We start from the raw sequence: 17,956 nt of genomic DNA, 5'->3' as shown, positions 1-17,956 counted from the left end.
TGATTAATAACATGTATGTTCCCTGATGATGTGATACATACGGAACATACAATTCTTAAAATTTTGTCATGACAGAAATTGTATATTATGTTAATGTGTTGTTTAGCCTTATTAAAAATAAGGGGGAGGGTTAGCTGTCTTGACTTCTTGTGTTCAATGACACAGATTTTAATTTAATGATCCAGAAATATATACATAAAAAAAGACTACAACTTGGAAATAAAATCTGAACCTATGAATCATTGTTAAAATTGCAAGATTATCAATAGACCGATTACAGAAAATATGAACTTTGATTATTTACTTCCGTAGAATTCATTATTATTCGTTGGATACCACTTTATGTGGTTATACGGGAACCACAAATTCCAATGTTCAAGAATTACAAATTCTCTATAGGAATGTATGCAGACTTTGACAAAACAACAAAATCAAATATCCCTTAAAATGAAAATTTAAATCAATCAACAGAAAATGGTACCGAAACTATAGTTTGATAAGACAAGTATTGTTTCTGCCTTTTCTGCTTATCTATCTAAATATAATGTGTATTTTATTCCAGCTATTTACAATTTCATGCAAGACTAGTTCTAGATAATAAGACCAATAAAGAAGCAGCTAAAACCTTTACCAGTTTGGTCTACAGGGCTGTCACGTCTATACCTACCAAGTTTGACTGTAGATTTGTATGGGACAGTCATTGGTATAACTACAATCATGTCAACACAGTGTTAGATTTGTATCTGAACAGTCTTCCCAAGGAGTTACTACTGACAGAATATGAGAGACTTATTACCATAATGCCTTCTAATGTACAACTTATTCTGAGGTAAAGTTGAAGTGAAATTACTCATTTAAAGAGAAACTTAATATTTTTGGGAAGATTAGAATATTCAAATTTGAGTGAAATTATTTGATTCTTTGGAATAGTCGATAGCCAAATGATAGTGGGTCCATAAAAAATGTAATCAGGTGTAAAAACAAAAATTAAAACACTTTATTTTGAAAATTTTACACAAAAAAAAACATTGGGATTGCAGAAATATTCATTCTTATATCTTGACATATGCATCATATTGTGACTAAGTATTTTGTAAAATACCATGGCTTACTGAATTTAAAATAGAGTGCTGCACAATTCTAATGATGAGATATTTAACTCAGTTCCTAAAGTTTTCTACTGTTTGTTACTGAAATTTAATTTAAATCTCTTTAACTTGTATCAGCTTTCTATAAATAATATAATTAAACAATTCAAATGCTGGGTCACCATGAATTAAGGTTTTTATGTGATTTATACAGTTTTATGCGTAGTTGATTATTTCCAAGGCTCTTTGTACATGCTTTATTTACAGGGCATGCCATGAAGCCATATCTCAAGATGACCTTCAGCTAGCTAAGAGTTTCTGTAATGCTGCTATCTACGACAATGTGGGCCACTTATCACTTTGGAAGATGTAAGTTAAAACAAGCCACAACTGTAATTCAGGTGAGCTAGTTAATTAGGACAGTGTTGTATAAGTGCTAACAGTGTATGTTGTAACTGCTCTGTACTGTATTTTAATACTTTCAGAAAAAGTTTGAGGAAAATTCATAGGAATTACCATTGTCTTTTTATTTGTTATTTTTTTATGTTCCCAACTTTTCTTAACCCTAATCTTTTTGTAAGGCATTTCAGAAGTAAACAGCACTTATTTGAAATGTTTCAAAACCTAATTAATGAATCCTTCTATATTATAAGCAATAGTATACCCATACTGTTCTTAAAATTGTTTGATTTGTTGAAGAATAGATTTCCTTTGGAAATCTTAAAAGCGATATTAAGTAAGTTTGTATGATAGTTTTAGTAAAATTTTTAACAAAAGATAGGTTGCTATGTTAACATATGCATGGACAGATATTCTTTATTACACTAGAAGTTATCACGTAGGGGTGTAATTTCTAACCAGGGAGCATGGGTTATAAATGTTTAAGCTTTTCTAACAGTACTTTCAGGAATATCAGTCTCAAGTAATAGTTAGATGGGTTTATCTTTATTATATCCATAAATGTGTTTGTGTATTTATCCTTGAATTTGTTGTCAATATTGTACATCTTAAGTGCCAGTCTGCCTAAGAATCAGGCAGTGGTGAAAACATGATTAGCTCGGTGGGTTTTTGCTGACCATGTTTTGATTTTTACCTAAATTGCCTGAGTCTTACGAAGACTAGCACTTAAGTGACAAACTTGTACCACCTCTATTATAAATTTATCAGTCCACAAATATTTTATGTACGCCATTGAATATTGGTCTTTGTTTGTTCTACCTTTTCCTGCTTGTATGTTTGTATGTTACTGTCAGAAACTCCTTTCAAATGATTGACTGGAAAGTGAAAAATTCTTATGATTTGTTGAATATTAATTTAGTTTTTCATTTATATTTTGAATATCATTAATAAATCATACAACATCATACATTTCAGGATGATATCGTTGACCATCAAACTAGAGAATATCAGAGAGGTTAGTCTTAGAACAGAACTGTTGTAATTAGATTGATATGAATATAATCAAATTAGAACATGTACTAACACAACTGTTGTAATTTTTTTGATTGTTTTCTTTGTGTTTTAATTTTGTGTCGATTTCCAGTGTCCTGTTAAAGGTAGGTGGGCATCTTGATGATGTGCTAAATTTTATTTAGGGACTTAAGCATGAAAAGATTTTTTTATGATCAATTTCATAGCAGAAAATATATTGTGATTTTATAATAATGACTTATTTCTTGAACAGGAACAATATCAAATAATATTGTTGAATGTTGATTATTCAAAGAGAAGTAGCTAATAATTTTTCAAATATTGGTCTGCTTTCATGCAAAATGAAAGCATGCGATGGAGTCAAGTGATTTGTCTTAGCCAATGAAAGATCAGCATTTGTATGAGTTATACACCTAATGTAAAGATTGATAAATGGACTTATTTTTGCCGTTTATATTAACATACAGACTTAGGTTTAAGTTATTTAGACATCAATAAATCAATTACTTTTTCAGATCTTCAAGGAATTTCATGAAACATAACCAGCAGACTCTTTATGATAAAAATATTGTATGCAGCGCAATTAATTTTCTTTCATTAATAACTTCATGGAAAGTGTTTAAACACGATACAAAATTCTTCTTGTCAGATCTAGAATTTGCATCAGAAGTTTTTTTTTCTTTTTTCGCTTTTCGGATAAATAGATTAGTTTTTGACAGTCAACAGTGTACTTTTACACTGACAGTACCTAATGAAGGGAAATTAAAATATATAACAAACTAAAAATTTACTGCATAGTTTAAAATATAAAAAAAACCTGAAAATTTAAAGATCTGAATTTTTATAATGATATTTTTGTTTTTCTGTTGTAGGCCAGAAAGTTATACCAGAGAGCGGTCCAAGTTCTTCCATATTGTGTCACCTTGTGGAAAGATGTAAAAACTTTTTCATTTCTATCATATTATTTAATTTTTAATCATTTTATTCTTCTTATTTTTATAGAGAAAAATTTTACTCAAGATATATACCTTTTATTCTTAAATTAAAAAAAAAAGACCTTCAGAATCTGAAAATTTATAGTAATAGTGATATTTTATAAATTGAAGAGAAAAAAATCAACAGCATATTAAAAGATATATAAGAGTTAATAATATTTTCATCAGCAAAAATCAATTAAACATGATTCTATAGCATTATTTTATTGAATATTAACATTTGTGTTTTGTTTCTGTTTTCTGATTTCAGTATCTGATGTTTGAGGTTTCCCACGGCTGTAAGGAGATTGTACCACAGATACTGTCTAGATGTCAGGAGTTGGGGCTTAGTTTGGATGAATATGTCAATTTTATTATAAAGGTCAAATAAAAGGTCTTTGTAAGCAAATTGACATTCAAGGAATTCTAATATTCTTGGAGTCCAAGATTCTACGGGAAATCATGATTTTTAAAACGTGCAAATGGAAGTGTATTTTTTGTGTTTTCCAAAAAAATAAAATGCCAAAAATTCCTCAAAAATGTAGCATATGGCATGGAGGTCATTATGCTATGTGTGAAGGAAACTGATTTACCATATCAAAAATTGCCACGTTGGCAAATTTGAATCCGAAAAATTTCAAAGTAAATGCCAAACCATGGTAAGTATTAGTATGGAGCCTTTGACACTAGTTTTATGATTAATTATCATGACAATTATAGTGATGAAACGAAAAAATAAATACTACCAAAAAAATGAAAGTCTTTGTTAAAGGCTTCATTTGAATAGAGTGTGTTTTATATGTTGTTTTCATCTTTTTGTTTTTTCTCTACTTAATTTATTTTTATTTGTTGTTGTGCATTATGTTGCTACTCAAGGGAGATTAAAATTCTCCCAAAAAGCTTTGCTAAAGACAGGATGTGGAATTAGTGAACAGAACTCTCCAAGAAGGAAGCAGAATTAGTGGAGTAATGAACCATCCAAACCATTAGGAAAAATAGTGCATTACCTAGAAAAAGGATTTGCCAAAAGTGTTTTAATTGGGGAGATAATCCTGTTAGAAGCAACTATGATTATAAAAAACATTAAAATGATGATAATAAATATTGGTCTCATCTTAGGAATAAAATGGTGGCATATAGGATTCATGACCTCCTTCCTATACCTGTGCATGCTTAACCTTTAACACCAATGTCAATTTCATATTGTTTATCATGGTTGTATTAAATATCGTAAACAGACACCTAATTACATGAACAGAAAATCTATTGAACGAACCAAAGAGGGATATCTTACGACACATATGCCATATTGTGTGCTGTTTATTTCAAACAGGAACAATAACGGCTGATTGTCAAGTTATCTAAAGCAAATTCTGGTGACTTGAATTCACAAGTCTAGTGAAATTTTTAGGTATGGAGGGGTTAGAATGAAATTTGTGTGTGATTTCTTTTGTATATTTTAACTGAATGAAATTTCAGATATTTTGAATTTATTTTCCTAACCATTTTACTTGGATTTTCTGTTCAGTAGATTCCATACACCATATATTTTATATCATGTCTTGAAATTGCAATAATCAAGTCCCTAACGACTTTTATACATGTGATAAAACAGTATTGCAATTACTTTTTTTTTGTTTCATTTCAATGTAATTTTATTATGCATATTGTTACTTCTTAGTTGTTAAAATTTCTTATTAAATAATCAAATTGAATTATTACATTGTCATAGTTTTCTTTTATATTTTCATTTGAAAACATATATATTGATATAAGAAGATGTGTATATGAGTGCCAATGAGACAACTCTCAATCCAAGTCACAATTTATAAAAGTAAATTATAGGTCTTCAACACAGAGCCTTGGCTCACACAGAACAGTATACTATAAAGGGCCTTAAAAATTACTAGTGTAAAAGGGAAAACCAACAGTCTATAGCTTTATTATTCTGTCCTTCATCACAAAGTCACAGTGAGGTCTTCAACACTGAGACAAAAACTCTTACCTCTCTCATACCCACTTAATTGTTAAAGCAGAAATTTCATTGGTTGATGTTATCATGAATATCTGAACCAAAAGTACTGTTGTCAAATCCTTGTCAATGAAATGTGAACTTCAATCAAATTGTTCTCTTGTGTGTGTGGTTTCTGATTTGTTTTTGTGGAGGTGAATATTTGACACTTTCTGTTGGATTTGTCTTTTAAATTAAACAAAATCTTCTGATGGGAAATGTCAGAATATGCTAACTTTGTTGACACAACTGGTTTCAATTCATTTAGAGTTGAGATACTTGCCACTGCTTTTATTCAATGTTGGTCTATCTTGACCTGGATTGATGTAAAAATGGGATATGATTGCCAATGAGACACAAGAGACAAAAAGAGGAGGATGAGAACAAATATAGGTCATTGGATGGCCTTCAACAATGACCAAAATGTGAAATAATTCAAAAGATAAAAACAGCATGATTTATTTGATGAACATTTAAAGTGATGTTGGTATTCATTCCTTATGATACAGGACTAACAAGTTTCTATTATTAGAATTATTATGTTGTCAATTCAAGTATTCTGTGTTTCTGAGTCCATTAATCATATTATGTACAAAACAAAGGCAACTAAAAATCACAATTTTAAAGTAAAACATACATTTCCATGACAAACAATACAAAAAGAAGTACAAGATATACAAGTGCGAAAAACAATATACAACAAGAGTGCACATGCTGAAATGTCTCGCATTCTTTAATAACCATTGATATAAATTTGATCATCCTATATATAAAGCTTTACTACAACTATCACATCAATTTGCTTTACTACAACTATCACATCAATTTGCTTTACTACAACTATCACATCAATTTGCTTTACTACAACTATCACATCAATTTAACATGATCCAAGAAAACGAGGTCAAGTTCAGATAAATCAGACTGGAAATACATTTACACCTTACAATTATTCCATACATCGAATATGCTTTAAATATAGTTGACAATTTGCACATTGAAGAAACAAACTAAACCAGGAAGACCAAACCATTGATCAAGGAACCATGCAAATGAGGACAAGGTCAGATGAAAGCTGCCAGACAGACATGTACACCTTACAAACATTTTTTAAATAGTTTACCTTTTTGCATAAAGTATCAAATAACAAACAAAACCAAGAAAACAAGATTGACCAATGAACCATGAAAATGGTGTCATGTGCAGATGATAATTGCCAGACAGACACATACACCAAATATAGTTGATCTATTGCTAATAATATTAGAAAATTAAACATGGAGCAGCAAACCATAAGAATAAAATATACCAGAGTGACGTGTACATCGCAAAATATTTTCAGACCTTTTGCTTTAACTCCTGAATCATGAAAATAAGGTCGAGCTTTCTGCGACCAAATAATATTACGTTTCTTTTTAATTTACTGATAACAAAGTCAATATTAATACCAATAAAACAATATTCAAAGATTTAATTACAGTGTTGAATTGGTAAAACCCGGGTTGGTTTTAATGAGCAAAATGTATTTCATTGTTTTCTCTCAGTCTCCTGGATACTATTTAAAAGGAGAGAGCATTGAACTTGAAATAAAAATTAACTCCACCTCGTGTCCAAAGTCGAGAACCAGACCATTATCATTGGCGAGGTAAACGATCTGTTTAGTTGATAATTCTACTTCTTGGGCGATAGTATTCAACGAGTGGAAGATTTTTTTTTTGTGATTGTTACATTTTTCGAGAAGCGAATTATTTATCAGTTTATTATGCAAATTGAAATGAACAACATAATTTGTGGTTGCTAATTTGTCATAAATTTCTACATACAGATTTGTCTTTCAATGAAAGAAGCCATAAGAAACATTCGGTCACCTAGTACAATTGAAAGGGTGAACTTAAGCTTGTCATACCAATGTTTAATAATTGATTGGTGGGCGCAGACGTTTTCAAATGACATTTTCCCCATTTCGATGAGACGTTACAACAGTGAAATTGTAAGAGAAAGAGGTCCGAGACCGCCACAATTGTCGTCCCTTGATTTTCGTTGTTCGAACAAATATAGTCCCTAGTGTTGACAGTGGGTTATTTGTCATTAATTTTCATACCCCTAAGGCCTTCCAAATTTATTTCTCTATGTTTAATGCCTCAAATTGCAACGAAGTAGGGGGTGGGGGAATTACACTGTAAAAAAATTGGGTCCAGAATTTCAATTGTGGTCTCGTACATAAGAGAGAATAGTACCAATTTAAAATCATCAATCAATAAAAAACCGAAAACACAATGGCAAAAAAAGAAAACGACAAAACTGTCTATCCACTACTTTGTACAAAACTAAGGACTGAGAAACACGAACCGTACAGGCTTTACACTGTGGGTGATTTGGAATGCAGATCCTGCTGAACATGTGGCACCAGTCGTGTTGTTTATGAGAATACAAATTTGGTCAGTGATAGATCTCTTCGGTAATGGTGTTATTGATTGACTCTTACTTGGCTTAAAGATCATCTTCTGACTCGTAATGGGCAGCAGCCCAAAGACAAAACACGTCTAGAGGTACCATTCTACTTATTTCCTTGTTCATAGATTTATACTACACAGTTATGCTTCGGTATAAATGTTTAAACTATCTTAAAAACATCTCGTCTATGCATGGAAAGGGTGCTTGACCGAGAAAATAAACACAACCACAATATCTTTTAGTTGCCAAAACTGTCACATATTTCTTAATTCTTATTTGTCTTTTAGTGAAAGAACATATTAAATCATCTAGTAAAATTGTTGACTTTTAACTGGTATGACATGTTAACCAGATGCTAGTACACTAGAGTAATTTGTTCTTTTTTGCAACATTACCTAATAATGTTTGTCTTTTAAGTGTTTAATTTATAGTTTATTTTGTTATTTATTAGGTAAGTAATAAATTATTATCACTGGAACGTTAAGATGAAATGGACTTACTTTATTTGAGTGACATTGTAATAAATATGGGCTTGTTATAGTATTGGGACAATTTCATAAAGTTTTCTACCACTGAGTTATATTTCCGGGTTATGAAAAAAAACATGTTTAGTCCCAGTTTTTAATATACACAATTTAAATGAGTTACTTTGATCGTAGTTTTTCAGAGGATAAATATAATTTTATGTACTGTCACTTTGATATATATATATATCATTTTATGTTAAGACTGCAAATCGGTATCACAAGCGGAATCAAACACTCGCCCTTACCATAATGTTCATAAAAGAACCGCTTACCAAAACCACAAAGTAAAGGCACCCCTAGAGTAAGAGCCTAAATTTATAATGGAAAAATATGTACATAACTTGAAAAAAAGTTTCACAATTATCAATCTATTTATTTATTTTTTTGGGGAGGGGGGATTTTTGCCTTTAGGGTGGAGAAATACATATGTGTAATATAATTTCCCATGATATATATGCCTTGCTTGGATGTCCGAAATAATTCTCACATGATGAAAATATAATCCAATCCTCAATTAGAACCTGGTTTGTAAGGTATCATAAACTTGGGGTTTGGGGAGTGGAAAGAAGAGATGTCGTCGATGATAATATACTAGTAAAAGGGAAAAGATATATTCATCAGTACACTGCAACAGTTATTGCTACACAATTTCCCGAGCAAATATATTCCCGAACAATCTCAACCGTCAAATGCCTGAAATGGCACCAACAAATCAAAAAATGGTACGACAACATGTTTACAGGAAAAAAAACAGCAAAAACACCAGGATTCATATGATTGAAGCCTAAAGTTGTTATTTCAATCCTTGATTGAAGATTTCGTTCTTTTATTTAGTACTTTTCAACATTAAAAACAAACACGAAAACACAATGTCACTGGAATGTCAGCCATTTTTGTTTACATTCGTCTAGGATGCTCTCTATCACGTCCGCGTCTTGAAAATAAAACCTAGCGACGGTGGACTGTGACAGTCATTCCCGCCATCGACTGCTTTGGGAGAGGACGTGTTGTTGCAGAAAGTATAGTACCTAACCATTTCATTGTTTGCCCAGTGTTGAAATTGTGATGTGCATTGTTTGTTTACAGTAGAAAATATGACAATTTACGTTTTTCACTGTGTAAACGTGTGGCACTTTGTGCATCCACAGTTTATTCATGAAATATGACAACAATACGAGAATTTTAGACTGTAATTAACTGCTGCTATAAGCAAAAGTTTTTTACAAGAGAAATTCGACAAGATTTCGCTGGTGAACTTGTTAGAGATCGCCTGTGTGCATCCTTAGTTGCAGCGGAACATGACGGTTGATTACGGATGACTGGTTTTCATTGCGAACTTGTTAGAGATCGCCTATGTGCATCCTTTGTTGCAATTGAAACATGACAAATACTAGTTTTCAATGTGAACTTGTTAGAGATCGCCTATGTGCATCCTTAGTTACATCTGAAACATGACAATTTTCTACTGTAATCAGTCGGTGTCACCGTCATAGCTACCACAGAAATGATGTTTCAACTCAGCGACAAAATGGTTGGTTTCTAGTCCAGTCCACAGAGAGACCAGAACCATGTCTTGCAGCAGTCAGCGGGGAGCATACACCAGGCCCTTAACGGGGCCGCAAATTATTCAAAAAGAGTCTACAATTGTTGTACATCTGTGTTATTTATTTATTCCCCTTTTTAACTTTATGTTTTTAACATACCCCCCCCCCCCCCCCAAAAAAAAACAATTAAAAAAATAAAAACCAAACCAAAAAACTCTTCTTCTTAAACAAATTAGATGAATCTTATGTCTTTCTCCTGTAATTAAAGTAACCTCTTTTAATTTTTTTAAAAATAAAAAATAAAAATTGTTGCCAAAAAAAGACCTAGTTGTTTAGGTTCCCTTTCTTTGCATCAGTTGCTTTGCTGGGATGATAAGAGGTATAATCTACCCAGTTTGGTTAGAGTTCTCTCTCCTAGACAGATTGTCTTACCTGGATTACAACCCCTATCAGGCTGATTATTTACCCATAGCTGGGACAAGGTTGATGACTGCTATGGCATATCCACACACCGATGGGCCTACACACTGCATCTCTGGGGTCCTTGCTACTCCAAAATCATCTGCAGTTGAGCCTAGGACACAAGGACCTAGTTACCGTGTTCTGTTGCTAGCAGGCACTGTAGATAAAACGCCTGGTCCTCCAAGTTGGGGGTTAAGCATGAGGTTGATAATTTCATCTTATAAAACAACAACTTATTACAGAAATTAACAAACAGAAGGTACCCGTGGGATGATGGGTAGCACAGGCAGCAGCAATATGATTGTACAAGAAAAAGCCAAGCTCGTGAGGCCTTTGACATGAACCGGAATTTCATGGATTTGAAAATGACCATTAAGTTCAGTCTACAAGATTACTAAAGAACTATGTGGACAATTCAAACAACCACCTCCAGTAAAAAAGACAAAATATCTCATTGTTAAACTTATAAAAAGACGATCTTGGGAATTGTGACAACTGGAGAGGGATAACACTACTCTCGTAAGATCGGCGCATGGAATGTGAGAAATATGTTCCAGACCTCAAAAACTGCGCAAGACATAAGAGTCAGGAAAAATTATCACATAGGGTCATACCATCATCTACCCTGGCAGAAATGACAACCAACATTCAGAAGGAGTGGCAATCATTATGAATAAGGAATGTGCACAGAGCCTATTAGAATGGGAAACTATAAATGACCTATTGATCAGAGCTTGCTTTGTCAATACAACAACTTTTCATACTACTCGCCTACAAACAATGCGAAAGAAGAAATCAAAGACGCTTATTACGAAGCTCTTCTAATTAGCAAAGCACCACAACTTGATGTCCTTCTTATTATAGGAGACCAAAGTTCCAAGGTTGGGAAAGTAAATACACGAAAGAGCTATGGAAAAGAAGGTCATGGCGTATACGAATAATAATGGAGAGAGACAGGCAAACATGTGTTCAACAAATGGATTAGTTATTGGAGGAACCCTATTTAAACATAAAAGACATATACAAATTTACGCGGGAACTCTACTAACAACAGTGACAAAAATCAGATTGACCACATCATCGTAAATGGCAAATGGAGCCGATCATTATTTGATACCCGAGCATTTAGGGGAGCAGATGTGAACTCCAACTGAAGCTAAAAAAGGTACCAGAAAATAACAAACCTGGGAGAAAGATCCTCAATGTAAACCGTCTGAAGGAACCCGAAATCAAACAAAAGTTAGTCATTGAACTCAAAAACAGATTTCGAGTATTAGAGGAAATTGATCAAACTAAAGACAGTTCCATAGAAAAGAAATGGGAAAACATCAAATAGGTGTATCAAAACACAAGTGGAAAAAGAATATGCAGAGAAAAATAAGGAGATATAAAAACCATCTGGAAGAACGAGCTGAAGAAGCAGAAAAGGACTGACGCAAGTGGTGATTTAAGTTCAGTCTACAAGATTACAAAAGAACTATGTGGACAATTCAAACAACCACCTCCAGTAAAAAAGACAAAATATCTCATTGTTAAACTAATAAAAAGACGATCTTGGGAATTGTGACAACTGGAGAGGGATAACACTACTATCAATCACAAGTAAAGTGTTATGCAGAGTACTGTTTAACAGGAAAGATAAAATTGAGAATGGAAATGGGGAATGTGTCAAAGATACAACAACCCGACCATAGAGCAGACAACAGCAAAAGGTCACCAACAGGTCTTCAATGCAGCGAGAAATTCCCTAACCCGGAAGCGTCCTTCAGCTGGACCCTGAACACATATATACACTAGTTCAGTGATAGTGAACGCCATACTAAACTCCAAATTTTACACAAGAAACTAAAATTAAAAATAATACAAGACTTACAAAGGCCAGAGGTTCCGGACTTGGGACAGGCGCAAAAATGCGGCGGGGTTGAACTCTGAACTGGATGACAGGTTTAGACAGAAACAGGCTGGGTTTAGAAAAGGGAAAAGATGCATTGATCAGATCTGTGAAACTTCATTGAGCAGTGTATAGAATGGAATACACCTATATATATCAACTGTAAATATTTCAAGAAAGCATTCGACAGTTTACACAGAGAGACTCTTTGGACAATCTTAATATCATATGGAGTACCACACACGATCGTAACACTGATAACATGCTTTTATACCAACTTTGAATGTGCTGTGATACTCAACAACAAGGAAACTGACTGGTTTGAAGTAAAATCTTGAGAACAACAGGGCTGCATCATCTCACCCATCTTATTCCTGATTGCAATCGACTGGGTGAAGCGGAAGACCACCAGTGACAAAAAAGAGGCATCACACGCTCAATGTTTTTTCAACCCTGGAGGACATTGACTTGTCTGATGATATAGCGCTCCTGTCATCAAAACAAGATCATATGCAGGAAAAGACAAATCGGCTCAGCCATTTTTGCAAGCCAAATTGGCTCAGCCATTTTGCAAGCCAAATTGGATTGGAATTGAACACAAAAAAAAAGACTCAAGAAAATGCGACTGAACACACCATCCAATTTAAGATTAAAAGCTGAGGACACCGAAATCTAACAGGTTAATAAATTCACTTATCTAGGAGCTGTGGTTAGTACAGAAGATCCAACAGGTAGATAAATGTACATATCTAGGAGCTGTGGTAAGTACAGAAGATCCAACAGGTAGATAAATGTACATATATAGGAGCTGTGGTTAGTACAGAAGATCCAACAGGTAGATAAATATACATATCTAGGAGCTGTGGTAAGTACAGAAGTTCCAACAGGTAGATAAATGTAAATATCTAGGAGCTGTAGTTAGTACAGAAGATCCAACAGGTAGATACATGTACATATCTAGGAGCTGTGGTAAGTACAGAAGATCCAACAGGTAGATAAATGTACATATCTAGGAGCTATGGTAAGTACAGAAGATCCAACAGGTAGATAAATGTACATATCTAGGAGCTGTGGTAAGTACAGAAGATCCAACAGGTTGATAAATTTACTTATCTAGGAGCTGTGGTTAGTTCAAAAGATATTAAAAGTGGGCTAGCGAAGTTAAGATACCACGATCCATTGGTAGTTCCAAACAATACAACAGTTAAACAAAGATGAGGCTATATAACAGTAATATTAGATCTGTCCTTCTTCTACTCATTGAATGTATAATTCACTCTGCTCAGTCGCGCCTTTTTTCTAACTAGGCCTTATTAGTAAGGGTTGTCATAGCAATGTTGAAATTAAACCTTTGAATATAGTTTACATTGGCACTTATATCAATTTTGTCATCAGCAAATTAAAACATTACTAAATTTGTATTCCTTTCAAACGGGATGCATAGAGACACGCACACGTTCATTTGTATCTATAAAGAAGTAAACTCCTAAATCCCTGGCTGTGATGTGGTTTAGTTGATTTGAGTCTCTGATGCATGATTTTTTTTTTTATTATTTGTTTATTGGCTTTTAACTAGCTGTCAGTAACAGCGAGTACTTTCTTTTTGATTTGACCTGTTGATATTAGTTGAAATAAAATAATTAAAAATGATGGCCACAAATATTCTAAATGTAAAAACAATTCGGTCGCTTCGCTCTACACATTGACATTTTATATGCAAGAGTATACAGTTATTCAACCGTGTTGGGGATATAGGCATATTTTCCGTGTTCTTTGCCACCATGTAATTAGGGACGACATCAACAGTTCAATGTAGGATAAAAACTTATTTCAAAACGTTTTTTCACTGAACCCCCCCCCCCCCCCTCCCTCTTAACTTAATTTTGGAAAAATCGATTTACCTATACGGATGTATGTAAAATTTATTTTGGATTAACAAAACTTGCAGCAATGTTGATATATATCTGATGATTTCACTCCTACTAAATATAACATTTGGTGACATAGAATCAAAACAAATTATGAATGCGTAGAAAAACTATCTCTGCTTTATGGACATTATTCATACTAGTAATTAACTAATTGCAGGGACGGATTCAGCCATTTAAAAGAGGGCTCCCAACCCAGGATAAAGAGGAGGGTTCCAATTATATTTTCCTATATTCACTTGCATTGATCGTCAAAAAAAAGGGGGGCCAACTGCCAAACCATTTCTGGATCCGCCACAGAGTGGTGCGCTACGAGCATATGTGAATTTACGTGTTGGTCACTCGTTGAATATTTTTTTCAAGTATAAATTGTATTATAACTTGATGAAGTCAGGGATAATCATAAATGATACACCCTGTAATGAAGCTGAACAAAACTTCATCACAAATTATCCATCAAGTTTTTCTAAGGACGCATGGTCCTTCATTCTTCCACACGAATACAACGGTCAATGCCACGTGTCATTATAATGTATGTGGTATGCGTTTTAATGATGATACGAATATTCATGTAACTTAATCTTGTTACAAATGAATTCATACTGAAGAATAATTTATCTCAATCATCCACACGAAAGCTGTAAATTAAAAACACACCATCTTTGTCTATCATTAATTTCTTAAAATGGTTGCGGAGATATCCTTAAGTTAGTTTCCACCACATTTCAAATATTTTATGTTTTACGATGAGAGAGAAGATATAGAGAGTGAAAGAGAGTCGAGTTTCAAGGGTCGCCGTAATAACTATGTTTTACAAATTTCTAGCCAAATTTATTCGGTCTAATGAATTTTATAATCAGTATGAATAATAAGAAGATGTGGATTGAGTGCCAATGAGAGCATTCTCTCCACCAAAAGTTCAAATACAGTCGATGTAAGCAATTTTTGACAACCGTGCGGCCTTCAACAATGAGAAAATCCCATACAGTAAAGTCGGCTATACAAGGCCATCATATGAGATGAATAGATGAATGCGCCTTTTTCGGCGGTTTGTTTATAGAACTTTCGGATTTGGCTATACTTTTTAGTCCTGTTGTATTATAGCTCTTCATCTTTTATATAAGCTTTGGATTTCAAATATTTTGGCCACGAGCATCACTGAAGATACATGTATTGTCGAAATGCGCATCTGGTGCAAGAAAATTGGTACCGTTAATTTTATTGTTCTAACGATATGATGTTAAACCACTGGACCTTGTTCTAACCAGCAGGACATGCAAAGGCACCGTGTTCTAACAGCAGTTTTAAAGCCATGAAAAAGGGACCATGTTTTGCGGCACTCTCATATCACTAAAAATAAAGGAAAATCCCCCCCCCCCCGGAACCCGGCCATATTATATTCTTGATGTGCCTGTCCGGGCCAAAGTCAGGAGTCTAGTTTAGTGCTGGTTCGTATGTTTTTGTTTTTCATAATTATAATACATCATAATATCACAAAAGTTGTTCTTTTAACAAATAAACATAAATATTTAGTTAGGATAATTGAAATAATAATTATACAATATAAACTGACTCTAAACTTTATACGATTTAAACTTTAAGCCTTTTGTGTACATACTCTGTTCGCTTTATATGCAAATGATGAAATGACATCAACAAATCCACCGTGCGTAAACCAATAGCATTTTACCGAAGTTTACAGGAAAATAATTTACAAACATCATGCAAATTGTGATAAAATAAGAAGATTGAAGTCTAAATTTTTCATTCGATTCCTTCATCAAAGATTCCGTTCTCGTACTTTGTACTTTTCAACAGGAAAGAAAAACACAAAAACACAATGTCACTGGAATGTCAGCCATGTTTGTTTACATTCGTCTAGGATGCTCTCTATCACGTCCGCGTCTTAAAAATAAAACCTAGCGACGGTGGACTGTGACAGTCATTCCCGCCATCGACTGCTTTGAGAGAGGACGTGCTGTTGCAGAAAGTATAGTACCTAACCATTTGCCCAGTGTTGAAATTGTGATGTGCATTGTTTGTTTACAGTAGAAAATATGACAATTTACGTTTTTCACTGTGTAAACGTGTGGCACTTTGTGCATCCACAGTTTATTCATGAAATATGACAACAATACGAGAATTTTAGACTGTAATTAACTGCTGCTATAAGCAAAAGTTTTTTACAAGAGAAATTCGACAAGATTTCGCTGGTGAACTTGTTAGAGATCGCCTATGTGCATCCTTAGTTGCAGCGGAACATGACGGTTGCTGATGGATGACTGGTTTTCATTGCGAACTTGTTAGAGATCGCCTATGTGCATCCTTTGTTGCAATTGAAACATGACAAATACTAGTTTTCAATGTGAACTTGTTAGAGATCGCCTATGTGCATCCTTAGTTACATCTGAAACATGACAATTTTCTACTGTAATCAGTCGGTGTCACTGTCATAGCTCCCACAGAAATGATGGTTCAACTCAGCGACAAAATGTTTGGTTTCCAGTCCCGAAAAGACGGAAGAACCAAGTCCAGTAGTAGTCCTGAGGCAGCAGTCAGCGGGAAATTATTCAAAAAGAATTTACAATTGTTGTACATCAGTGTTGTTTTCCTTAATATTTTTTTCCAAATTTTTCCTACAATTAACAACTTTTTTCACTAATTTCACTCATATACATCTATTCATTCATAAGACAAAAGTGAGTTCCGTTAAAAAAAATGTCCTTTCATTTTAAATATAATCAATATTTTTCCAAAAAATATTGCCAAGTAACTCTATGAGCAATTTCGAAATGTAGAAATGTTTTATTGTTTATTTGGCCATAATTTTCGTGAAGTTCTTTTTCATTATATATTTGATGGCACAATTGTAAATTTTTACGATTTTTACGATTTTTTTTTCTTTGTGTTCACCTCGTCAGTAAATTAAAAAGAGGTTCTTTTAACATACAAAACACACAAACAATAAAATTTTAAACTGTACTACATCTCATGGTAAATCAGTCGTGTAGTTGCTTGGCAATCTTTTCTTGAAAAATATTGATTTTAGTTGAAATGATAGGACATTTTTTTTTGAGCGGGAACTCGCATTTGTCCAATAAATGTATTTGTACTATAAGAAGGTTGATATGTAAACAAAAAAGGAACAACAAAAAAAAAAAACCCAAAAAACAACACACACACACAACAAATAAAACCAAGGAACAATAAACACACACACAACAAATGAAACCATACAAGGAACAACAAACAAACACACACACAACAAATAAAACCATACAAGGAACAACAAACAAACACACACACAACAAATAAAACCAACAATCAGTCCAGTGTCAAGTTCATATATCCCTATTTTGAAATAAATTTTAAATAATGCAATCCAATATCATATTCACTTCAAGGCGAAACCATTAATTTAAATTAAAAAGTGATATTCGTCAAGCATGCATACAATTGTATAATGGGGGGGTGAAAAACAATTGATAGAACAGATTATACATTATAATATATGTATAATATTTTGGCCGCTCAATACATGTTTTAGCTTTTCTGCTCGATTGCTTTTTTAAATAGAAATATACTAAGTCTTCAAATTCATTTTAGATCTCGAAATATAATGTTTCAAAATCAGAATACTTGTTTG

At 33.3% G+C, this 17,956-nt stretch overlaps 1 protein-coding gene across 2 annotated transcripts in view; it reads left to right on the top strand.

The window, feature by feature from the left end:
• Positions 1 to 5,208, top strand: part of LOC134686865 (zinc finger C3H1 domain-containing protein-like) — a 56,777-nt gene extending 51,569 nt beyond the window's left edge. The window contains exons 30-34 of one of the 2 annotated variants that reach the window (XM_063546682.1): positions 563 to 829; positions 1,356 to 1,457; positions 2,463 to 2,502; positions 3,392 to 3,454; positions 3,765 to 5,208. In XM_063546682.1, coding sequence (XP_063402752.1) covers positions 563 to 829; positions 1,356 to 1,457; positions 2,463 to 2,502; positions 3,392 to 3,454; positions 3,765 to 3,884 — 592 coding nt within the window. In that variant the 3' untranslated portion in view covers positions 3,885 to 5,208. Of the gene's footprint in view, positions 1 to 562; positions 830 to 1,355; positions 1,490 to 2,462; positions 2,503 to 3,391; positions 3,455 to 3,764 lie in introns of those variants that run through there. The other variant, XR_010101679.1, reaches the window with a different exon arrangement.
• The last annotated feature ends 12,748 nt before the right edge of the window (positions 5,209 to 17,956 follow it).

Source organism: Mytilus trossulus, chromosome 10 (assembly GCF_036588685.1).
Source record: "Mytilus trossulus isolate FHL-02 chromosome 10, PNRI_Mtr1.1.1.hap1, whole genome shotgun sequence".
NCBI classification, from domain to species: domain Eukaryota; kingdom Metazoa; phylum Mollusca; class Bivalvia; order Mytilida; family Mytilidae; genus Mytilus; species Mytilus trossulus.
The sequence above is the reverse complement of the archived record's forward strand: the minus strand, read 5'-3'. Positions and strand labels throughout refer to the sequence as shown.